The sequence below is a fragment of the Megalops cyprinoides genome, chromosome 21 (assembly GCF_013368585.1).
Source record: "Megalops cyprinoides isolate fMegCyp1 chromosome 21, fMegCyp1.pri, whole genome shotgun sequence".
NCBI lineage: Eukaryota > Metazoa > Chordata > Actinopteri > Elopiformes > Megalopidae > Megalops > Megalops cyprinoides.
In genome coordinates, this window is record NC_050603.1 from 11,503,674 (window position 1) to 11,529,202 (window position 25,529).

The following is a 25,529-nucleotide window of genomic DNA, read 5'->3' on the forward strand; positions in this document are numbered from 1 at the left end:
TTCACAGCAAATAGGATTGAATACATATATTATTGGCACTTTGTATATGTGAAGTTATGTGTATATTTCACACACACACACACACACACACACACACACACAGACACAGACACACACACACACACAGAAATATTTTTTAATTGCATGCTTTTTTTCGTTTATAAAGATACACTCATTCTTCCTGGGGCCTCTGTCCCTTTCTTCCTGTTCCTCTAAGTGACCGTTCAGTGTGTTCAAGGGAAAAGACGTTATTACCATAATGGATGGAGAGAGGGAGCCAGGGACGGAAAACACATTACAGAAGGACAGTCGGAAGAAAGTCAAGAGTTCAGCTCCCACTAGAACGAGCAAGTCAGAAACAAAGAGGAAGGGAGAGATTCGGGGGGGAGGGGGGTGTCACAAGGTGTAACTGTCATTATCAGCACTGATTTTAAGAAAATGCATTCAGAAAGCTCCTGATTCTGGAGGGAAAAGCGTTTAAGTGGATTTTATCCCAAATGTGTTGACCTGTGTCTGACCCGGTGTTTTTTTTTCACCACTTTGCTGTAAATACATTAAGTATTTATCTCTAACACTGGCAGGTGGATTCAGAGTGAGAGATTCTTAAGACAAACCTGAAAATGCACCTATGACTGCAGCCTGATCTTTACGATGATAATTGAACATTTATTTATGATTGGAGCCTGGTTTGCTATTACGATAAACTGAACCCCAGGGAATGTTTTTGGAAGCACGTACCAAGGACACACTAACTCAATGGCCTTTTAAAATGCTTATTTACCAGTGTTTGGTGCATTAGATAGAAAATATTTATTTGGTACCTTTTCATGGAATCTTTAATCATAGGTCCTTATTGAGATGACTTTGCTAATGCGTTTTTGTGTATGAAAAGTCATATTCAGAGAGTTCAGTTTGGTTTTGTTATTGTAGCTTTCCGCTAGATGTACACTTACATATGCATTGTAGTTAACAATCGCATCCTCAGTCCTTTCCAATCTCTTTTATACTCACTTTTTATGGGTGTAGCATTCTTTAGCTTTCTTATCTTTTATCTCCTTTCCCTTCATTTATGGGCAAAGGCATTCAATAGCTGGGAAGGAGATGCTGTCTGTCTTACTCTTATAAATTAAGGCTACTTATGAAACTTCACAAATAAAAGGAAAAGCACCTGTTTGAAACAATGTCCAATTGACCATGAACTTGACTAGCCAATTAAATAACTAAGAATGTGACAAAGAATGGTGCAGTCACAACATAATATGTACATTAGCAGAACACATTTACAATAGTGAATAATAATAACAGATAATAATGCTGCAGAAAGAAACTAAAGTTTAATGATGCTCGCAGTTTTCCAGTGGGTTGTAATGTAAGTCAGCTTTGGCTTGACTTTTTTGTATTTTTACTGGCTTCCTGTTTTTGAAGGTCTTTCATAAAGTGTCTGCATTTTGTGCCAGTATAGTGCTGGAGGGAGAAAGGGAGGTTGCGACTGATATGGAGACAGAGAAAGAAAGCAATGCAGCGTGTATAATTTGGAAGAGGGGTAATTGATTATAATTATCAGAGCCTTGTTGCTTTTGCATCTTAACAACATGCAGGCAGAATTTGGCTTCATGTGTGGCATGCCTTTGATTTCGGAAGCACTGGCTGCAGAAGGAGTGCTTTCATGGCGCAGGAGCACATTTGAATACGAATCTTAGAAAATGTGAAAGAGAGGACTGTGGCAAGCAGGGGAGGCAGAGCGAAAAAGAGGGAGGGAGCGAGCGAGAGAGAGAGAGAGGGAGAGAGGGAGAGGGAGTAAGAGCAATGGTGTCCCATGAGATTACAATGCGGTGACTGAACGAGCTTAAATAAACATTGCAAGAGAAGAAGGGAAGCAGGGAGGGGTGGTGACAGAGAGAGGGAGAGAAGACAAAGGAGTGCGCTGGCAAGGAGGGAGAGGAGGGAGGGAAGGAGAGAGATGGAAACAATGCGGCAGGCCCGTCCACCTGGAGGCCCCGTCTGTATGTTATTCAGCTGCGTTCCATCGCACCTGCGAGTGAGCTAGGCCTCACACCTGGAGCGTGTGCTGACCGGCACTGTGGTCAGCACTCCATTACTGACCTCCTGTAAACCGGAGTAACCACAAAGCAACCTTTGACTGTGTCAAACCCCTTTAACTCTGAATCCCAAAGCTGTCACTGGTGCGTTTGTTGCTCACTGCATTAGGTCCTAGTAATTAACCATTAATAAACCTTTACTTATTTATTAATGTTGTTAATTGTTTTATGGTGCCTTTCCTTAAGAAAAAATTTATTAACCCTTATGAATGACTTATGAATGCTTACTGAACATCAAACAATCCTGCAACGCATAGGGCTTCACGATTCCACCTGGACCAAAGAATTGAACCTGACCCAAGGGAGCCTTTGGGTCCAGTCTTGTAATATGTGCACCAGGTTGGGTCAGGGTCAGGTGGGAAATTTGTTATGTAACTTATATGATACATATGAGCATATGTGCATATTCTTGCGTGTAGAGCTAGAAAAAAGGTGCAATTATATGGCTCTCTGAAAACCTCTTACTGTAAAGCTTTGCAGTACCTCATTAAGGCGTGAGCGATGCACACACTAATAATATTCTAATTCTAATTCTAATTCTAATATTCTAATGGTTAATTGAGGGGACCTTAATAGAAAGTGTTACCGCTGTGTTTGCCGAACAGGTGCTTGTTAATGCAGGCAGCTTGCGGTGTCAAAGAGTACGGAGTGAGGGTGCCACGGCGTTTTCAGACCTACAATCCTACGTTCTGGAGTCAGGTGACCTAAGCTGCCATGGAGGAGGCCACATTCAGCATGTAAATCAGCTCTGCCTGCCACGCTGCCGCAGTGGCTGACTTTGTCCTGACCCCCTCTCCCCCCAACCCCCAACCCCCCCCTACATACGCCCCCCCAACCCCCCCCCCCGGCCCCCCTCCCCGGCAAATAAGGAACAATATCAGCCATCAGCACCAGGCACAACAGATTGGCCGTTTCCCAGACCGGCGCACCTCTTGACCTCCACACAACCTCGTCAATAAACTCCTTCCTCATACTGATAAAGCGGGCTCGTCTGACCTCTCTGACAGGATTTTGGGGGACTTCTGCTTTCCAGCTCACCCAGTCGGCACAGCCGGTGAAGCCCAAAATAGACCGGGTGGAAAGGACACGGAAAGTTCTACGTCTGGGTATTTATGTAATGTTTGAGGTTTAAGGTATGCCTGCAGTTTTAAAATTACAGGTGGCTGTTGTGGTTTCTGAAGGGCCGGCAGACAAGCAGTGGCCAATGAGATGTAGAGGGTACTAAGAATGTTCCTTTAATCAAACAGTCTGAGTCTGTTCTTCCTGATTAAAAAGCCTGACAGTTTTAGGCAAGATCACCCATCAGCAGCTGAGTCATTTTAACTGTAATTGTAAGTAATGTTACCTTTGAGCGCCTCAAATTAAATTAATAATTAATAATTCATTTCAATTATATCAAAGAGGGCAGGTCACGTTAAATCATTCTGAATTTAACAAAGAGATTGGAGATCAGGTTTTAAGTTAAGAGCATTTGCTTTTTTTTTCATTAGACGAAGAATGAATTTGTGCGAAGTGCACAAGATGATGTTAAAGGATTCTGCTTCACATGAGTGGTGGTTCTTTAAACAGACATGATTGTTAATCTTGGAGAATAATCAGAAGCACAGGATCAGGGTAATTACAGCTTCTCTATTTGTAGTGCCTAGACACAGTGTGAGGCCTGAGCTACTACCCCCTCCTGCCAGGGGCGTGGTGCCTCAGACAGTCCCGGGACAGGAGTAGCTGTGGGAGAGTGCTGAGAGCTGTCTCACCTTTGGCAGCTCTTTTCTACACCAACCCCATTTCCCATCACCTTTTTTTCTGTGGGCACCTTAGTAATGCGCCATGGTGGCTTTTTGCAGAATTCGTCACAGGTACGGGTAATACTGGAAATGAGTCATTTGTCTGGTTATCAGTGCTTTCCAACAGCGGGAATATGTGAGAATATTGCATATGGGCACTCATACAAATGTTACCCCTTGCAGTTCAGATACAACTATGAGTATGAGTAATACTTCCTCTGTACAACCTTTGGTACTAAAGGTTTTGCATTTCTGTATTAAAGTTTTTAAAAATCATTTTCAGGTTGGTTGAGGTCCTGAATATTAAGATCAGGCTGCGAAGGCTCTGTTTTGGCAGCAGAAATGTGTTTATGTATTGTGTGTTTGCTGCTGCATTATTCTTGCCTTTTCGCAGGTTATTTCTTTCTGCTTCTGTTTTCTTGTTTTGTAAACCCTGATTGTGTGAATATTCTCAGCCTGTTCGCTGTCACCCGTACAGCCCCGGAGTTAATAAACTGCCGCCTTTTTGCTCCATAACCGCTGACCGCGCATTGATTCCTTGGGAGAGTTATTCCGCTGTCCCCCGTCCAGCTGGGCTTCCAACGCAGTGAGGGGACGCAGTTGGCTTTTGAATCACGTACTGCGTGTTTTCAACAAGTGCATTGAAATGACAGTTAGAAACGTAGCTAATTTCAGTCAGTACATACTCATTACCCAATATTCTGTGGTGTTTAAAAAAAATTAAATCAATTTCCTTTTTTTTCCAGACTGAAGCATTCCATTTGATTTCTTGAGAAACACGAAAGGAACGCCTTTCTGCATGCCGAGTTAGGCATATTTTTCTCGATCTCAGGAATTACGATTTTTCCAACCCCGTCACCCACCTCGTCTGCCTTGTGAAAGCCTGTTATTCCGCGCCCTTTCATTTCAGAGCCAATCACGTTACAGCACTATCAAACAACACTTGAACATCAATCACGGCACTGTGATTTATAGTCAGACAGCACATTTTTATAATCAGGCCAGGGTTTGAATGCCTGAACCCAGATGATCCCTGTAAAGCATTGATGATGAATTTCTGTACATGCTGTTTGGACTTTGAGGTTACCACAGCTGCAATCAGAGGAACTTGGCAGTAAACTGAATTTTCGGGCCGTTTACTCACCCAGTGGGAGCTTTTCATGGCCAACCGTGCCCCCCCCAGGATCACAGAACAGTATTATAATCACAGACCAGGCCCACACTTCTCCTTTCCCAAGGAAATGAAACCAAATGCCCTTGCCTCGTTTCTTTGTAGAATATTTCAAAAGCCTCCTGCAGGTTCACAGGAGCACAGCCAGCGGCCCTTGCTGAGGCCGAACTGGGGCATTTCCCACCACTCTTCTCCATGGAGACGTGAGCGTTTGACCTGAGCCCACCTGTGCTGCTGCAACAGGCCGGCCCTCAGTCCCGCTTCCACACAGGGCTCCATATACATCCGCAACCACACGCTACTGCACAATCCCTTCAAAGCTCTAGCTCAATAAAATCAGGATCCTGTTGAGCCAGGCAAACGTCACCTCCATTAAAAAAAACTCCCTGCAGCAAATATGGAACAAATCAATTTAAGCTGAGGAAAAAAACGACCAATGAGGTAATGCCACACGGTAAACAGGAATGGCACCTGGCCTTTCCACATGCTCCCTCACAGAAGAAGATGTTGCCAGGGTCAGGAGTGGACGAAACAAAGCTAGGTCGTGACCCCATACACAAAGCCAGCGATCACAGCCTGGCGGGTGAAGCTTGCTGGCATGACAAATAAGGCGCGTGTGTGTGTGTGTGCGCGTGAGATATGAAACGCATAAAAACAGCTTTTCAGTAATTGAGACCTAAGAGGGGGTACCTGAGAGAGCTTGAGATTTGCAGAAATATGCACAAAATCTTAAATGATGGAGTGAATAGTTTTCCGTAGAAGTTTCTTTTCCTCTCTGAGAGAGGGAGCAGATGGTCAGAGTTGCAACAGCCCCATGGAGCGCACGGTTGTGTTTCCTGTGTAATGCAGAGTATAATGCTCTTAATCGGGGATTAGGTGTTCCGATAGGTCCATTGCAAAAGTTTGGGCGTTTGGTCTGTCCGTATGCACAGATAGAAGGTCAGTTATGCAGTTGACCATTATGCAGTCTTTACCACGGTGTGCTCATGTGTCTTGCGGCACTATCGAGCCTCGACAGCAACCTGGCATTCCTGGCGACCCTGCGAAGTACGCGGTAGGGGAGTTGAGTGCGACAGGGGAGGGTGAAGGTTGATGGTGAATGGGAAGGTTACAGAGGCAGAGGTACAGAGGTGTGGAGTGCGTCACTGCGGCAGCGGGTGCAGTGGTTAAGGGACTGAACCTGAGCATTGGGGGTTCGGCTCCCAGGTGAGGCTTCGCCGAGTGCCAGGATGTACAAATGGACAATATGTAAAAGTCCTTCTAGATAAGTACACCTGCCAAACAACAAGCACCTACCCCCTCACCCCACCTCCCATCACATACACACACACACACACACACACACTCACACACAAACACAATGCTCAGCAAGCAAAGCCTAATTCATACAACAACAACACCAATAACACCTATTTTAATAACAGCAATCAACACAGCAAATGTAAATAGCAATCACAGATACAATAAACACCACTACTCTCTCTCTCCTTCTACCTCTCTCTCTCTCTCTCTTTCTCTCTCTCTCCCTCTCCTTTTTCTCTGTCTCTCTCCCTCCCCGTCTCCCTCGCTCCACTGACTCGGGGCGGTGCTGTCCGTTCCCCTCTTTCGCTCCGTGATGGAGGGATGGCCCGCAGACTGAAAGGTCACTGAAGCGATGTAGGCCCTTTAGGGAGGAATGCGCTCTCACTTTTGTTTTGATTACTCTCCCCTCCTTCCTCTCTCCCTCTCTCTCTCGCTCCGTCGCCCTCCCCGCCTGTAGGTGCCGGCCTCTTTGGTTGTTTCTCTCCCCTCTGCTGCCCTCCCTCTCCGCCCTGCTCCCCCACCCCCCCCCCCCCCGGCCGTACCCTGGCACCGCTCTGCACCGGCGCCACAGCCATGCAGCCATGCAGCTGCAGAGCATTGCACCGCTCTGAAGGCGGGCTTTAATGCTCATTCCAGTCGAGCTCCAGTAAACAGCCCCGTAAAGCTATTCCATAATGCTGCGGGGTTTCAAGGTCGCGCCGAATCTATACTCGCGGAACACCTTGATTATGTGAAACTGCAGATGTGATTAATTAAGCCCAGTAATCCCGTCAATTCAGCAATTAAGGCTTTGGATATAACTCAGGCCCAAGGGCCCTGTCCTGGTAATTAGTAAGACCATATGTCCTGTAGTTTTGGACCGTTTTTTTTTTTTTTTTTTATTGTTAATGTTTGTGTACATCGGCTTACAGAAGACCACAGGGCTATGCATCTGTGACGTTAGAATTCCCAATTTCTCATTTGCATTTTTTTTTTTTTGGCACGGAACTGCCAACATGATATAGAAAGCGAGTTCCATAAATCACAGCAGTGTAAGCCATAACCTTTCGTATTTATAGTGTCTGTACCCCTGTGCCAACTGTCGCGAGGGACTCTCACTGTGTGAAAGAAATTATTTATTCATGTGAATTTTGAAATTTGAAATAGGTGTTTTTGGTCTGGCAACAGATGGAGAGTGTTTTTAACTTGCAGGGAAAGGACTGGGGAACACTCCGTTTTGTACTGCACCATAAGCGTACTGTAGCCTTGTGTAGGACTGAGCAACATCACAGCACACTGGAGCATCCACCACTGTTCCAGAAACATGCTGTTACTCTGTGCGTGTCCTTCTCTGAGCAGTTGTTGGCAAAACTAGAGGCTGCAAGGTATAATTAGCGTGTGCTTTTTCTCTGGGAGCTGGAGAGGGAGGGACAAAGACGGAGGGAGGCAGGAAGAGAGGGAGAGGTGGCTGACAGCAGAGGCATGCTGACACACCCTTCCTTGCTTTGTAATTATCTGCACATATTTCAAGGGGGAGGGGGGGGGTTAGAGCCGAGACGTTGAGATTGGGAGGAAAAAGTGACAGGTCTTCAGGGAAAAGAGGCATCAGACAAGGACAGCTGGGGTACGGACAAAAACGGAGCAATGTATGTAGGTGAGAGAGACCAGCTGAGGCAGGACCACCAATCAGAGATGTGACCGCCAGTATCAGGGACACAGACACACAGCTGTCATTCACAGAAGTCACCCCCCCCCCCACACACACACACACACACGCGCGCACCCCACCCACCCCTTTCCTTGGGAGGAGCTATTTTTGTTTACGCCGCAGACTTGGCTGCGAGCTGATTCAGCCCGCAGAAAACCGTAAAGAATCCAGTTGATTCCTCAGAGTTTTCCGCACAAATCGATGGAGGGGTGGTCCGCCTCCATCAACCAGAGAGGCCTGTTTTTCAGCTCTGTCAGCTGGAATCTCAATAGTTCCCTGCAGGGCTCATTCGAGTCGGCGGGGGGGGAAAAAGATCATCAGTCCGCGACAGCATGTTAGAAACCAAATTCTGTTGCATGAAATGAGGAGCTGACACACAACCCCCAATAAATCTGTGTTTATGGCTGTTTAGTATATCAGTCTGTCTTGTCCTGACCAATAGTACAGAGTACATTTGATTGAGATGTGCTGTGTTCATCAGAGGCTAAGCACACAGGCACTGTATTGATCCCAGGCGGTTGTTCAAGCCACATTTGAGCAAACCTGATCAATTCTGTCCTGTCAGGTTGATTGATCACCAATTATCTTCCCTGTATTGATTATGATGGTGGTTAGCAAAATGCTGCCGTTGTCATGTTGTGGGATAATGGGGAAACCGGCTGAGCAGTTTTGCTCTTTGTGTGTATTCTGTTTTTTCACCTCCTCTTTCGGTTCTTTTTCCCGGCATCATGATTGTTTTCTGTTTTTTTGGCCTGCCCCTGTTTCTTTGTCCTCTTTTTCACTTTTTTCCTCATTTTGCAGTGAATGAACATTTACATGTTATTAACCCCCTCCCAAAGTGAGCGGAGCTACCATGTATTATCAGTTGTGCAATGATTTAAACCAATTATGCTGGTTTGCTGTGGGGACCAAATGATTGGAACGATTGTTTCAGTGTCAGTGATTGACCGTGCCTGGTAGCTCCACCCACTGCAAGGATCATGAGGCTTTACACCTCTGTTACGATCTTGTTCTGTCCATCAGCCTCGCTGAGCCAGCTCTATCCTCAAATCTTCCCCCCTGTCCCTCTGTTTCAGGTCCCCCTCTCCCGTGTCTCCCTGGTCTTATTCTTCTTTTCCACTCTGTCCTGATGAGCCCTCTGTACTTTTCCCTTCAGTGGCTCTGCACTCTCTCGCTCCTTCCTTCGCTCTCCCTCTCTTTCTGTCACTTTCTCATGAACCCCCCCCCGGAATTAGACCTGCAACTGTAGCCTCGGTCTTCTCTCTCCTCTTCAAGTCCCCCCATCTCTCTCTCTCTCTCTCTCTCTCTCTTTTTCCCTCATTCTCTGCAGAGCAAGACCAATTAGAATACGTCTTGTCTTCTCACTGTCTTTTACAAGTTGCTCTGTAGGGCCCCTAATTAAGCAGGACCCTGCTCTCTTTTTTTCCACTGTCTGTCTTTGAGTGCTGTCATCTTCTCTCTTCCTCACTCTGATACCTGGCAGGGGTGAGGCCAAACATTCATTTATTCGAATACTCAGCCCTGAGATTATGATTTGGATCAGTACTCAAATGGTTGTTAAGGCTCTACAGACATATGTGAAACAAGAAGAAAACCATTCACTGTGAAGGCTATATACCTTGCTTTTTATTATGTTACCATGTTTGACAAGAGAGCAGTATGTCAGCCTGGTTTCTGTGGAAAGAAGGCAAATAGTATTTTTTCTTGTAAGCCTAACCAATGAATATGATGAATATGAAATTTTGCGGATGATATATGATATTTATGATGAATTTTTTGGCACCCATGTTGAAGATGTGCTTAAATATTCAGATGTATAGATGGTATTACCCATTTTTACTCTTTGGAAGAAGACATGCAATAATATGCTTCCCACTCAAAGCTAGTGACTTGGGGGCACAGATGAGTGCAGGCATATATGTATCAATATTAATTACGAGTTCCAATAAGATGCATGATTTAAATGATAATTGTAAGTTCAACTGCTGATTTTTCAGAGAACAGCCCTTAGGTATCCTTTAATGATACCATCCGGTGGTGAATTTTTCTGCATAAAAATCCGTTTTTCTTGGCTTAGGATTTTGGCACGGAGGCAAAGCTCCTGGGTTCGCTGGGTGTTCACAGAAACCCTTCCGTCTTCTTCTAGCCTCTTTCTCACTTGCCCTCTCAGTCAGATTCTGGCTCATTTGTTCTCTTAACTCCTCTGCCTTTGCTCTTTCTTGGTACGTCTTGTACAAACCTGTTCCCCTTTATCCACCTCTCTCCCTCGGTTCCTCTTTCTTGGCCAGAGAGTGTTGCAGTGCAGAACTTTTGGATGAGTGAACTTAAAGTGCTAAATACATATTGAGAAAAATAATGTATGTACATTTAAAACCCGGCCTGTAGCCATGTTCCTTTGCCGCAGGAGGTTTGCCTTTGGTGAGTTATTAAGCAGACTACTTCAAGACTACTGCCACACACAAAGGGTGTTATGCCATGTCTGCAAATGTGAAATGTGCTTCAGTTCTACACAGAAGCCTACCTTTTTTGAGATTCACAGTGGGGAGAGGGACATTTCCACCACTCCAGTGCTCAAAAATGCTGATATGGCAGACCATGCTTAGAGGATTTGCCACCCAAAACATAAACCTGGCAAAGAACTGGAGCCTTTTGTAGGAAGGACTTTGAACTTGAATTAGGGCTGGGCAAAAACAGGAACAAAACAAATATAATTTTAACTGTGTTGAGCATGTTTTTGAATGGTTAGCGTCATAAACACAGCCTCCTGTTCAGATGGCATGACCTTTGCATTGACCCACCACATTAGATGCAATCAACTAGCAAGGGGAGCAACTGCTGATGGGTGATCCTTATTTAAAGGGACAGGCTTGTTAATCATTCAGAACGGAGTAACTAAGCAGCCTCTTCTTCACCTCATTAGTAATCAAAGCAAGACCCTGTAGACCTAGTATGACATAGTGACAGGCAAGTACAGTGTAGAAATATACAGAAAGTACAGTATATGCAACATCATTATCCATCGTTATCAGTCACACATATATAATATGGTGATGGTCTTCATCATGTGGGGCCAGGTCTGTACTGCATGTACTTAATACATTTCTACACATGGAACGGTTACATAATGTATGACATTCCTCAGGCCCACTCTCGTACATTCCTTTTTTGAGAAGGACGGTGCAGAGCAGGTTAAAGGTGATCCCGTTAATGAAGCACAGTGTGCTCCCATTGTGTTGGAGTGTTATCATAATTATCATGCTCTGAATGTTCCCTCTCATTTCTGTCAGTACCCCCCTGTGTTACCTCTGGCAGGTGGCTGGGAAAATAAATAGCTGCATAATTTAACTTCTAATATCCCTCAGACTGCGTGTGAGGTTCTACCTCAATCCCCGCTACCTCTAGCACTTGCTGTTGCTGTTAGGTGTAGTATTGCGATGGATGTTGGATTGTAGTGACTGATGTATGTATTCTTGGCTTCTGTTGCCTAGTCAGATTGAACAAGTTAACCTGTGGTAGGGCTTGAAGGGTGTTATGTTCACACTCACTGGTCTGGTAGTATTGTTAGCCTGGTCTGACAGTGTTGCTCATTTAAATTGAATGGGTTCTGTTGTTCTGGAAGTGGGGCTGCAGCGGTATAGAAATTTCCTTATCGCGGTATTCGAAGAATGCCACCTTGCGGTTTGTGGTAATAAACACAACCAAAGCGCCGTGTTTAATTATTCATTAATTTGACGTTGCTCGTCCCTTAACATCTCAAACATTGTTTCTACTGTTTTATCGCTTTCAAAAGACAAAAATCCCATCGCCTGAGTTCTAGGCCATAGCCTAGGCTAATAGTACTAGTTATTCATGGCATGCATTTCAAACACCATATGAAATGCTAAATATTTGGTGGATTAACTTAAAACTAACGAAATAGTTATTACCCACATTTAACCCTTTCGCACATAACTTATTTTATGTAGCATGCATGTTACGTTATATGGTTCATTATGTTTTCCTTAGCGTTATTAAGCTTCTCATAGTTTTCACCGCCGCATTTGTTATATTTTTTAATGTAACATCGCTGTTTCCTCAAAGCTAAAATTAGCAAGAATTTTTCCAATCTCGTGTTGCGCTTGCTAAATGTTATGTGTATGCTCAGTGCAGAGGTCTGGGCATTTTAGAATCGTTTTCTCATTCTCATGTGGAGAGATAAAAAAAAACGTGTGTACTGTGGATGTGATTCTTTTCAAAACTGAGTTTTGGAAAATATCCGGATTAGTGTAGACAAGGCCACAGACAAAGCAAAAAGCTACATGAGGATGGAAGCACTCTCGGATAAAGGAAAAAAAAGCTGTTAGGACGGTAATGGCAGTTATGAGCTCAACACCGCGGTACACCTCCTAATACGTACATCTCCTAGTATGGCGGTGATGCGGTTATTGTTGCAGCCTTAGCTGGAAGTCACCCTGGATATCAGCGTCTGTTAAATGGTTGTAATGTAATCTAATATTAGCACTGTTGCTTTCTTCCTCTGTCTCGCTTTCCAGGCTAATGCAGGACGATTTCTCCATTGAGGTGAAACCGAACGACTACCTGGACATCTACTGCCCCCACTACCCTCCCGGGGCGCCCACCTCCACACCTCCGGAGACCCTGGCGCTATACCTGGTGAGGGAGGAGGAGTTCCGGGGGTGCGTGGAGACGGAGGGGGCCGTGAAACGCTGGGAGTGCAACCACCCCTACGCCCCCTTTGGCCCTGTGCGCTTCTCGGAGAAGATCCAGAGGTTCACACCCTTCTCCATGGGGTTCGAGTTCCTGCCCGGGCGCCACTACTTCTACAGCTGTGAGTCTTTTATGTGTGTGTGTGTGTGTGTGTGTGTGTGTGTGTGTGTATGTATGTGTTTGTGTGTCTTCTCCATCACCCTCCCGTAGCGGTAGCTGAGCCATAATGTGCCGATGAAGGACACTCAGAGATGTCCGCTGTTGGACCACAGAGCTGCTCCAGCCTTTAGAGGCTGGTTATCCCTTTGCATTGTACACTGTAATTACACATCTGCACACACGGGCCCAGGTACACAGCAACACTCCTAAATCACATTAACTGTGATTAAGGAGGAAGAAACGTCTCCGAATGGGCTGCCTTGTGCTTGCGCTGCTAAACAGCAAGTGTCCAGAACGCTAGCATTCTTAGTTCAATGATATCTGGCAAGTTCTATCAGCTTGCCTGCTGTCACCGCAAATTTAATAGATACAAATGCAGTAGAAGGGCCTTAAAGCAAAGAATTGGTAGTGTGAAAAATGACATCTGACAGAATGCATCTGGGTATGAAATGAAGCACTACACATAACAATTTAAAAAGCAGTGAATATATGGAGCAAATGTGGCATGGGACACCTCTTTATGTGCAGCCGTGTTGAGACTTTATGTGCATTTACTTCTGATAAATGCACATGCCGAGGGCCATTTACGATGCCATGCACTTAAGCAGAGCATACACATAAATAAGAATGAGTAATCAGAACAACAGGGGTAAGATGAAACTTTAGTTTTCGGTCATTCTTTCCTGCAATTCCTTTGCTTTCTTTCTCTCTCTCCTCTTCTCTCCTTCATGATTTAAGATGCGATTTAAGGATTGTGTTTTCTTCAGTGGTCTTGGTTATGCTCCAAACTTCTATTTGTCTTATTCTGTCCCACCTCCGCTTCTCACCTGTTAGAATGATTGAGGCAAACATGAGAACATAAGATCAGCATGGAAAAGCGGAGGAACTCTGAATCAGGTTGTGAGATACAATACCACCGAAAAGGAGTGGGAGAGAGACTAGCAGAGCGAATTAGAGCGAGGACTGACATAGTAAGAACACAGAGGGGCAGAGAGGTGTCAAAAAGGAAGAAAGAATGAAGATGGAGGGGGACTGACAGAATGGGAGGGGGTGCGATTTGTTCTCATGGGAGAAGAAAGAGACCAAGCAAGAGAAGGGAGAAAAAAGGACTTAGTGAGACAGAGTATTCAGATTCAGATTTTAAAAATTCAGCACATTTGCACATTGTGTGATGGACGTCTCGTGAAGGTGAATCAGTAAGCGGTATGCAAATTGTGAACGCGTGTTCTACTGTGAAATTTTCCGCATTGATGTAAGTAATGATTTGTTGACAGGGTAAGAGGCATTTATTGTGGCTAAGCACAAACAGTTGCCCTGAAATATCGGCATTTTAAAAGAAGCGAGGTCTTTGTATTCTGTTCAATGATTGTAATTTCCCAGGTTGTATTGTGATGTACTGCTTGTTTTGTGTTCACATTATTTGCTTCTGATTCGCGTTGTAGGCTCTGCTCCTTTTCAGTATATTTAAGGAAGTGTTTACTCACTTAAGCAGAGGGAATGGTTTAGGAACGCTAACAAAGCTAACAACAAACCATCTCCATCAACAGGTTTTTTTGCAGTTTACAGTTAGTTAAAAGCGCCTCCAGAAACGGCCTATTTTAAAGAATAGGCCGATCTTTCCGTGTTAGAACAGAACCACTGCTTTTGTTTACACCAGCAGTAAGCAGTAGAACTGGATAGTGCTGTATCACTCGCATGTCCTGCCTCCTCTCCCTCCGTCCCTCCCTCCCTTCCAGCGAAGACTGACTAAGCGCCAGTGTCCTGCTCAGAACATCACCTGTCCCTCCTCCACACCTGTTACTGTTTTTCCTCCGTGTTGCTGATTTGGGTGTCACGGCCCAAGCGTGAGCCTGCGTGTGTGAGCTGCCCTCCTTTGTTCTGTCAGTCAAGGGCCCAGGTGTGAAGAGTCCCTGTCAGACACTTGTGTCTTTCTGCCAGTATCTCCGGCATCCACTGATGGCTTATGTAGATCTGATATGCAGCGGTTGTCACTGGGAGGAACTTGAGATCCGTTAGCACGGTATCGAGAGCGCATTTGTTTGAGAAGAACCGTAAGAGCCCACCACAGGTGACGTCACCAGACGCAGCCAAGACACCAGTATGTTCCCTTGGGCATGGACCCAGGTGTTTAGCTTGGTGAGCTAATCCTAGCAATGTGTGTGGCATACGTACGGCAAGGACCGAACCAGCTCACGCAGCCAGCTCCAGAGGGAATTTGTATTTGTTACTCTTGATCCCCTTTGTGTTCTGAAAACTGATTAAGACTGCAGTCTCTTATTACCTTACATCTACCTCGAAACACACATCTGTTTTTTACCAGACCTCTGCATCTCCTGCGTTCTGAATCTCTGTTATTGTACCCCTTTTACTTTGATCACAGATCTCATTTTCCCCAGGAGAAATGTCCATTGCCTTAAAGTAGTATATTGAATATATTTCTGTTTTAACCTGCAACATATATTTTGTGTGTTTTCAGTTTTATTGATTATTGATTTATTATTGATTTGATTGTGAGAACAGTAATAATGACTGTGAGAATGACACCTTTTCCCTCACCTCCTCAGCCCTGGCCACACAGGACAGCCCCCAGCTGCCGTGCATGAAGCTCAAAGTCACAGTTTGCTGTCAGACCAGTGAGTGCAGCACTCCTCTTTTCATCCCTTCACCCTTCCCCTTCCACCTCCTCCCACCCTGTACGGAGCTGGTGGGAGGACACCCACCCCTCCTGTCCTCCCTCCACCCCTCTCTCTTTCCGAGCCAAGTCACGGCGCTCTGTGGGTGCAGTCAGTGCGCTCCTCTTCCCTTTATCTCTTCAACCCCCCCGCCTCCCTCCCCTTCCGATGTACACCTCCTGTCACAGAGCCAGGGAGCGGGCCCCTGTCCGGTCCTCCTGCCAGGACAGAACGCCCTGCGGGTCCTGTCCTACTCCTGTCCGTTCATCCACCTCCCACTTCACTTCCCTCCCTCCCATTTCCATAAATGGGGCTGTTTTGGGAATAATGACAATTCAATTCCCTCCCCTTTTTTTCTTCCTCCTTCTCTCCTGTCCCTATCTGCACACGTGTGTGGCTCCCCCATACACCCCTCTCTCCAAAGTGACGCCTTGGAATGGTGTTACTCAAGCCATAACCAGTCATGTCTGGTATGATTGTAAGGGGGTTCTAATACTGTTCAATAGCGCTGCCACGCGGGAGAGCAATGAATTGTATTTTAAGCTTATTCATGTCTCGACAAGCCGTAATATTAAAAGTGAACGTTGGCTGAAGTTATGACAAGAACCAGCGTTAGCCTATGATAACTCCTTCACAACACAATCCAACTTACTTTGATTGGCAGTTCACGTCTGCTTCTGTTTCTGCAGGTAATAGGATATTGTTGTCTAAGTCAGTTATTTTATACTATACACCTCTGGGACAAAAGCTGTTACTGGCCATTCTGAGGATGACCAAGAGATATTAAAAGAGACTATTTTATACTGAAATGTATGGTGATTGGCAGAAGTGGCATTATTACTTGATGTAATAAAAAAGTTAATGTTTTTTTTTATCAACATATGAAATGTATGACTTAAAAAACACTGAAAGCTGTTAGGACTGTATTTACACCCATCTGTATTCTGTATTCTCTCCTTTTGTCCTGTTGCTCTCCGTCTCACCCTCTCCCAGTCCTGCAATCCCTTGTTTTCAAAGCAAGACTAATCCTAACTAAACTCCTTCCCCTCTACCACCCTCCGCTTCTTTCTCCTTCCACTGTTCTGTCGTTCCTGAAGTGGCACTAATCTTCCCCTCTCTATGTTTCATCTCTTCTTCCCTTCCTCTTTTGTTTTTATCATCTGTTGCTACCAGAGCAAAACTAATCTCCCCATATCTACTTCTATCCTCCCTCTCTTTCTCTCTCTCTTGCTCCCTCTCTCATTGTTCAGAGGAAATGAAGGGTGATGTATGGATGATACAGGGGAAAGATGGATCTCAAACTTTTGGAAATAGAGGAATAGGTGAAAGATGGGAGAATGAGATCCTCCACCCTCATTGAATTGGCTGAATATATCTTAAGAAAGGAATATTTAGGGCAGTCATGTGATTAGCTTGTATTTCTTTATTTTTTTGTGAGATTCCCCATTATCCGACAGGTACAGTAACAATAAATAGGCACTCTGTGGAGGATTATGATTCATGTGGTTATGTATTTACAACTGTGTCTTTTCTCTGAAGAAAAAAAAACCTACTGTGTCAATGAATTTCTCTTCCAGTTGCATTACTAATTCATTGCCTGGACTGTCATCAATTGTTTGTCAGCCAACAGTATGTGAAAAGAGTCCAACCAGGCAATTAAAGCAATTCAAGTTAAGCAAGTTACTAATCAAAGCATTTGTGCTCAGATGGAACACAGCGGAACACAAGGGGAATTCTGGGATCAGGATTGGCAGTTGCTTGAGAAAATCTCCTTCCACACCCTCTCCCCTCCTCTCCCATCTTCAGCTGACTCCTGTTCAGAGGGGACAATAAACATCAATCACTTCCAGCATGACGGGGCTTTCAGACAATGCTTCTTCAATTTTCTCACTGTCCCTCCTCTTTGTCCCCTCTCACTCCTCCTGTGTCCCTCGCACCATTTTTATAAAGCAACCTGTAGAAACAAAATGCTAGCTTTTCACTCTCTTTTTTCGTTCTCTCTGCCCCCTCCCCTACTGTGAGAAACCATTACAGCCATTTCTACCTTCTCTCTAATTGTTTCCCCCTTCTCTCTCTGCCCCTTCCCTGTCACCCTCGCTTTTCCTTTTTTTCCACACTTTACACTGGCTGAGAGTTTATCCATTTTTATTCCCCTCCACCTCCTCCCCCTCTCTCTGTCCGTCCACCTCTCTCCTTTTTTAGCAAAGCGAGTCCAGTCTTACCAATCCGCGCGGGATATTTTTTTTTCAGACAATTTGTTCATTAATGCTACAGGTCGTTCGAGATTAACGAAAAGCTGTATCCATCTCCGTGTTTGATTTATGGATGTTTTTTTTTTTCCCTGCGTCGAGCTAAAATGGCGGTGCGGAAAAAGTTGACATGGCGCCTGTTTGTGGTGCGGTGAGGCAGAGGGTGGTGCTGTGAACGTGTTTCTGAGCAGTGCCTGTGACTAAGGGCTCCTGCTCCGATGTAAGATTGTGAAATATTGAGTGAAGCCTTGTGTAATATCAGTGTGTCTAGCCTGGTTTGTGCTTTAGCAGATATAAAGCAGCCGTATTCAGCTCAATATATTAACCTGCTTCGTGTGATAGGAATATGCGGTCGTATGATTTTCCTTTCAGTATTGTTAGATATATGGTTGAGTTGTATTGAGTTGTATGTGATTTAATTGCAGTTTTGTTGAATCTTTTGAATATCATAGTGAGTTGTTTACTATGACTATATATTATGCACAGGACTTTTGCTAAACTCAGTGTATGTTTGGGAACTGTGTGTCCTGCTGGCAGTTGGCTAACTGACAACTCAGAGGGTGACATTCAGGTGGTGTTCAGTGCTCTCATGCCGCAGCTTGTTCTCATCTCTGACTAACAAATTTTAGTGGTTCAGTAATCTGTGTAGCAAGAAAGCTCACATTGTGGAAGAAGTAGCAAAAAATGGAACAGTTGTTTACACATTATGTGACCAAGGAAAAACTACAAAGAGAGAAATGAGTATGTGTCCCTAAAATGGAGCTCTAGGTTATGAGGTGAGTGAGATGCCTCCTGCTCCCATTACTTCCTTTGAAGGTGATTTTGTACATTCTCGTGTTTACCTTAATCCGCAGAATAACTGACAAATTTCAAGACCATTTATATCAGGGTGGGTATAACATGAAAGAAACAAGCTGCATATTAGAATGCACCTCTTGTTCCCAGTCTCAGGACATTGGTAATTTTCAACAGACAGTCTTTCTTGTAGCAAGACTAGAAAGAAGGATAAGATCATGCAAGAATAGTGTGTGCATGATTACATACGTATTTAAGGGTAGACGTATCCCCCCCCTCCTCTTTCAGAGTGTCACCATCCTTCATTTCATTTGAAGTATATTGGTTTTCATGCTGCGCTTATTGATTAGCGATGAGAGTCTGCTGGAGGGCTGAGAGCAACAAGAGAGGCCCCTCGCCAATTCATCCGACGGCTGGACTTAGTGTTGGCTTCTCATGGAAATTGATTCCACAGCACAAAGGTTTCAGGTCAGATCGGGCCTCAGATCAAGGCTGTGGAAATCTGGAGTCCTTCCCCAGATTGGATCGATAGCCAACAAACTCCATTAAAGTGAAACTCCAGTTCTATCAACAAGTGTAATTTAATGTGCTCGATTTATTCCAGGTGAAATGAGCTGGCTAGGCTGAGAGTCTTGTCTTAAATCACTGCTCTCATCCTAAACGGCCATGTAACACTGTTAACATTAACATCCTATTTGCACCTCAGCTCTCCTTCTCCATCTCCCTCCGTCCCCTTGTCTCCCCCCCCTTACCCTCCTTCCATTATTTCCTTTTTGTCTGCCCCCTACTGTGCAAATGACACCCAGACGCAAACACTCCTCCTTCCCCGTCTCTCCTTCCCCCTTCTCTGTCTGATCTTTCAGTCTCTCCCCGCATGTCTCCCCCAGTTTTTCTCATACCACTTTTCCTCTTCTCCTCCCTCTCTCTTTCTTTCCTCTGTCCCTTCCTCTGTTTCGCTCTGTCACTCTGTCTTCCTCTCTTTGTGTCGAACCCCCCCCCCCTCATTTCTCCCCCGCCCCCCTCCCCCCCCCCCACCCACCCCCCTGTCTCTCCCCTTACACCCATCTCTTTTATACTCCCTCCCATTTCTGAGCATGACACTGCTCTCTTTTTCCTTATCTTTTCATTCGCTTTCAGCTTCCTTAAGAGAATTCTCCGCTGGGGAAATGTAGTGCTGAACAGCTTTTTAAATAGTATTTGCACTTGTGGTACTGGTAAATAGCTTCTCCTCCAAAGTATCCCCCTGTATGCCACCTCCATACCTTCTCCTTTGCAGTCACTTTCAGAGTTTAGCTTGTTTCAAAGTTTAGCTTGTCTTCTACATTTTCACCAAGTGGTCACATAGAAAAGTGGAAAACAAACTGAGACACTGGGTGAAATTGGCCTTCATGTTTTATAATCTCTAAATGTTCTCAAATGGTGTGGGCACCAAAGGGGTGCACATTGGTTACAGTGTTCAAGACATAATCAATACAGTGGTTAAAACCAGGGTTTTGGAATTTCTTTCCAGTCTTTCCATTACAACAGAGAATGACTTGTTCTCTTCTTGTGGCTTTTTGTGAGTGACTCTCCATCAGGTCATGTATTTGATAATTAAGCATTAATGACTCTCTCTCCCTCTCTCTCTCCCTCTCTGTCTCTATCTCTGTATTTGTTTCAGCAACAACAAGATCAAAGCAGGGTAAGTTTCAGTGGGCAGCATCTTCTGTCTGCATTTTAGTGCCTGTTTTAGTTCTGCCCATTGTGCCTTCATTAGTCCTGTGTGGTGCCTCAGTGTGCACCTCTGCCTCTCATTCAGACTCTCTCTCTCTGGCTATTTTAACAGACTGTGAATGTGTTATGTTATGTTTATAAGCTACATTTACTGTTCCAGAGGCCCTAACGGTTATCTTCTGCTCTCCTCCCCTCCCGTCCTCAGAAACACCAGCACCTCACAGCAAGGTCAGCTCAGCAGCAAAGAAGACTCAACTCTCACTCTTCCTCCTCCTCATCCCCCTCTACCTCCTCCCCTTCATCTGACATTCCCCCATACACACGCACACACAAGGGGTCAGCGTACTGTAAGTTCCTACCTCTGTCTGATGTACAAACAATGGTACACAATGAATGGTGCGTGTACCGTATGCTGTATCCCCCAAGCCCATACCTTGGGTCAGTTTCAGCTCTGTACAGCTAAAGGTTGAGGCTAGGGCAAGGGCTTGGTGAGCTGATTTTGGATTAATTATGAGAGAAAGATTTTACCTGAACACATACATTTCTTATAGCTTTTCTAATTTGTAAACACATTTAAACATTATACTTGAAGATTCATAAGGAGAAAAGTAAATCACACTTTCCCACTGTCTTGCTCAGTTTCCTGGAAGCACAATGAATCTCTCTCTCTGTCAGCCACTCCCTTTTTTTCTTTCTCTCTCTCTCTCTCCACTGATCAGTCTCCAGCTTCCTGTCCATCCGTGCCCCTTTTGCCCTCTTCTCTTGGCAGAGTTTCTCATGTGAAGTGGTGCTAATCTCACATCACTGCCTGGTCTTTTCATTTCATACCTTTGTGTCTGTTTTTCTCCTTTCTCACCTCTGTCTTGCTTCTGCCTTTGCTATGTCTCTCTATTTCTCTTCCTCTCTTTAACTTGAAGGGACCAAAGAGCATGAATGCAGGCCAGTTTAAAGTGCCTTTTTGAGCTTGCAAACCTGTGACTGAACTGAACAGCCACACTGTTAGCACTAACAAGGTCTGAAGTTGATCAAAACATTACCAAACCAAAAGACACTGTACTGAATTTTTTAAAAGTGTCTTGAACAAGTCTAATATGGACCAAACATTTTTTCATGAGAACTCTTCCTGTGGGTTCATATGGGATAAACCCAGACAGATTTTTCTTCTTCAAGACTGTGAAAACTTGACATCCTCTATAACTGGATATAGGCCGTATTGGTCTGGCTCGGGATGAACTCTGCACTGCTGGAATAGGCTGTGTGAATGGATGTAAGAGAGCCACAGCGTAGTACATTGGACTGGGTTGGACTGCTTAAACCCTCCTCCCTCAGAACTCTCAAACCCCTCAGACCTCCAGTCAAAGCTCTCATGGACCAGTGGGAAGAGGTTCACCATTCAAGTAGCAGCACTTTTTCTTTGTCAGACCCTCTAGAAAAGTGGATTCTGCTTGTTTTGGGATTATTTACTGAATGCTAAAATGTGCATTGGCCTCTACCAATGGGAGACTATCATACTGATTTTTGAAAAGAGGACATTCTTTGGGTAAATGAAAAACTGTATCTTTGGTTGTGACTACGCAACCATAGAATCAGTAGTGTCTCTCACTCACCACTCAATCCATAACTGTCCTAGAGTGCCACTCCCACAAAGTAACTACTTTAGCCACTAGATGGTGGAAAGGTGCTGGTAAGGAAATTCTAGTATTTACAGACACCAAACAGGACCTGTTATCGGCCCTTCGTGCATTCTCTGGATGCAATCGAGGCTACCCTGGTCCTTGAGGGCCACAGTCTTGCAGGGTTCAGAAACACATGTCAACTAAGAGAATGCCAGTCTTCATGGAAGCTAACACTGTATATAGAAAAGCCCCCAAGCACACAGAGTGGACTAACAAGGTATGAAACAGACCGAAAACTTTACCAAATCAGGTCAAACACTCTGTACCAGCTTTATACAAAGTCCTTGAAATTGACTAAACAAGGAGACATTTCATCTAGAGCTTTAAGGGATGCATACAACCTCTGGAAGGGCTAATTTAGCCTGCTGCACCCCAAAAGGCTGCTTTGGGAGCCCAAATATGCAGTAATGCCTCATGTCAGGGGGGTGCATTCACACTCTGTGATAGAATCTTGCAACAAATGTGCCTTCTTACCTGTGGTGTCAGGCGGACTGAGTTAACCTCCTAACACTGACGTCACTTCTGTAATAAAGAGCGGAGAGAAGGTGGAAAAGAGGAAGCCCTCTGAGAACATGCTGTAAATCCAAGATTAATTCATGCATCATATACGTATCCATATACGTATACATCAATCAGTGGGGGATTATGGGCATCAAATAGAGGCAGAAATCATACCTTTTCACTGAAAATCACTCTCACCAGCATGCAAGGAAGTATGGTCAAATGATCTGTGCAAATGCTGCACTAGTCTGGGGTGTAAAGAAAAAGAGCCAAAATACAGTTAAGAGCAACTGGACCAGAGTACTCAAATGATTCATTGCTTAATTGTTAGTCAAGTAAAACAAACCAAACAAAATTTAAAAAGATGCTGAAGGAAATCAGTTTAATGGTAACATTTCTGTCATTTCCTTTTAAAACTCACAAGCCATCAGTGGCATCAATACTTCCTTATATTATGTCTACACATGTACCAGTGCTCTCTTCAGGGTCCAATCAGCTTGAATCTGATTTGAATTTCTATTCAGAACATATCACAATCACAGCATGAGAATGCTTTTTGAACCTGTGTCATCTGTTGGAAAATATATAAATATATTTGTACTTTCTTGTTTTCACATTTTAGTGAATTGTTTTACATCTTCTGTGAAGATCTGCAGTTAGATTCCCACTTGTAATGAGGCAAATAGATTTAATAAACCTGATTGAGAATAAGTGTGCATGAGTATGTTTGTCCTGTCCACCCCAGTCTGTGTATATACAGCGTCTGTGTGTGTGAGTGCTTGTGCTTCCTCATTGCTCCAAGCCTGGGTCCAGAGGATACATCTGTTACTTCTTCACATCCACATTCCTTGGATCTCTATGGTTATTTGGTCTTTCGAGAAAGCACAGTATACCACATAACTCATATGGAACATTGCCTGTGTGATTCTGTGGCTGTGAATGCTTTTGAGACGGCATCCCATGCAATGCATCAGATGGTTAGAGGTCTTATGAACACACTTCACATTTGAAAAAATACCACGTATAATATATGTTATTCTGAGGTGTTTTGAAAACATATCCCTTGTACTGTAACAGATAAAATATGATGTCAAGTTATGGGGTCTTTTAGGAGCACATGCTCTATAAAATGTAATACCTGCTTACGTCAATAGTAAGCAGTAATCTAGTGGAGACTGCAGTATATTGCTGTCCCCTAGATGGCACTTCAAGACTGGCTAATGTTTAGACATCTCTGTATACTGTGGCACAGATGTCAACATTGTTTTCTACAATACTACTGTAGTGTTACATTCTCAGCTACAAGCTTGAGTATGGTTTACTCAAATTGTATGGGGGAAAAAGTTATATCTAAGGTGCATTTTCAGCAGAAATATTTCCTAAATGGTGTAATATAATGGTTTGGCCTTGCAGAATTTGGCTTCAGAAAAAAGGTGAAATGGGGATTTTAATTTCTTAGGGTGTGAAAAACAAGATAAATCAATGCCATTAATGCCATCTATCAGTGAAATGAAAGTCTAAGTGTCTGTGAAATAAAAACAAATGTCTTGAAAGCATTTGACAAACATTCTGGTAACGTGAAAGAGTTGGGGATTGACTGAGTTATGGGCTCATAGTCATATACACGGTGCTAATATGCTCTAAGTTAGGATATATTTTGTGAATGTTTGTATTTCTTGAGGTATGCCACTGATGCACCGTCTCATGGTGGAATCGGCCACCTTGCTTTCACCATGGTGAAACATCCCTTGTGAATCTGCTACAAGAATATGACCTTAAGGATGAGGCAGTCAATTATCACACAAACGATGGTTTTTGAGACTGCAGTGTAGGATGTTGGATACGTCTCCCCTGTCTCATTTCTTACTGGAAAACGGCTCTGTCCCTGTAATGACATCAGCCCTTCGATGTGTCCTTGTCTGTTCAGCTACCTCAGTTTGCATTACTCCCAGACCGCATGCTGGTCGTGCTCAGATGTTCACTCAAATTCACAAGCAGCACAAAAATGAAAGGCAACATGCACTCTGTGTGCACTAACAATTATGAAGGCAACACAGCGGAGATGAGCGAGTCCACACTCACCAACATTCTGTCCCTCCAGCATTTACAGCTTTCCTTTAGGAGAAGATCCATCCACCAAAATGAGAGTATGAACTCAAGCTAATTGCAGTTTTTCTCAATTGATCTCAATTCTTCAACTGAATCGGTGTGGTGTGCACCAGGTATCTGATTTCACCTGTCAGTCTATATTTAATAAATTAAAAAATGTAACCTCTTTCTGAAGGAATCATTTTCCATACAGCAGATTACAGAAAATGAAAGCATTTTTATCATGACTGATCAAAAGTTGTAAGATGTGAATATGAAAAATTAGTTCATCATAGCATGCATAGCTATTTCTGACATAATGGTAGAAAAAGATGGTAGATTGTTGTTTATTACTTCTATGTTGTATATCCCTTCTATATTTTAATGGTCTAGTTAAAAAAAAACTAACAGCTTATTACAATAAATTAGTTGCAATTATAGTTGGAATGAAAACCAGTAGGTCCCCAGGGCAGGGTTTGAGAACACCTCCCGTAGTATTTGCATTGATTTTGCATTAGAAAATGTATGAAGTTCATCCATAATAAGGTATGATCAAGCCACAAACACATATAAATCCTGATAGCAGTGTTTTCTTTTTAACACTTATCCTGTACTGTAACAGGTATGACTAGGTTATTGGGTCATTTGGGGGAACCAAGTAAAAATACCATATAAAACAAACATCTGAAATAGTAAGTACCACTCTAGATGTCTCTGGAATTTAGTGGAGTCTGTAGTCCACTGTCCTCTAGATGGCACAAGACTGGCTAATGATAAAGGGTAACAGGATTCTTGTTAAGATCCTTTCAGTAGCATTTAGAACAAGCTGCCAGTTTAAGGTGATATTCAGGCATCCAGAAAGCAGGGCATTACAATAGTCTAAGTTTGTTCTTTTTTGGTGAGACAAGACCATATACCATTGAAACAGA

The 25,529-nt window shown here is 43.9% G+C and overlaps 1 protein-coding gene across 3 annotated transcripts in view; it reads left to right on the forward strand.

Moving 5' to 3' along the window:
* The window catches only part of LOC118768969 (ephrin-A4-like), a 28,911-nt gene extending 5,809 nt beyond the window's left edge, over positions 1-23,102 (forward strand). For 2 of the 3 annotated variants that reach the window (XM_036515963.1, XM_036515964.1), the window contains exons 2-3: positions 12,573-12,868; positions 15,471-16,183. In XM_036515963.1, the coding sequence (XP_036371856.1) occupies positions 12,573-12,868; positions 15,471-16,054 (880 nt within the window). In that variant the 3' untranslated portion in view covers positions 16,055-16,183. Of the gene's footprint in view, positions 1-12,572; positions 12,869-15,470; positions 16,184-20,282; positions 20,304-20,540 lie in introns of those variants that run through there. The other variant, XM_036515965.1, reaches the window with a different exon arrangement.
* Positions 23,103-25,529: the final 2,427 nt, after the last annotated feature.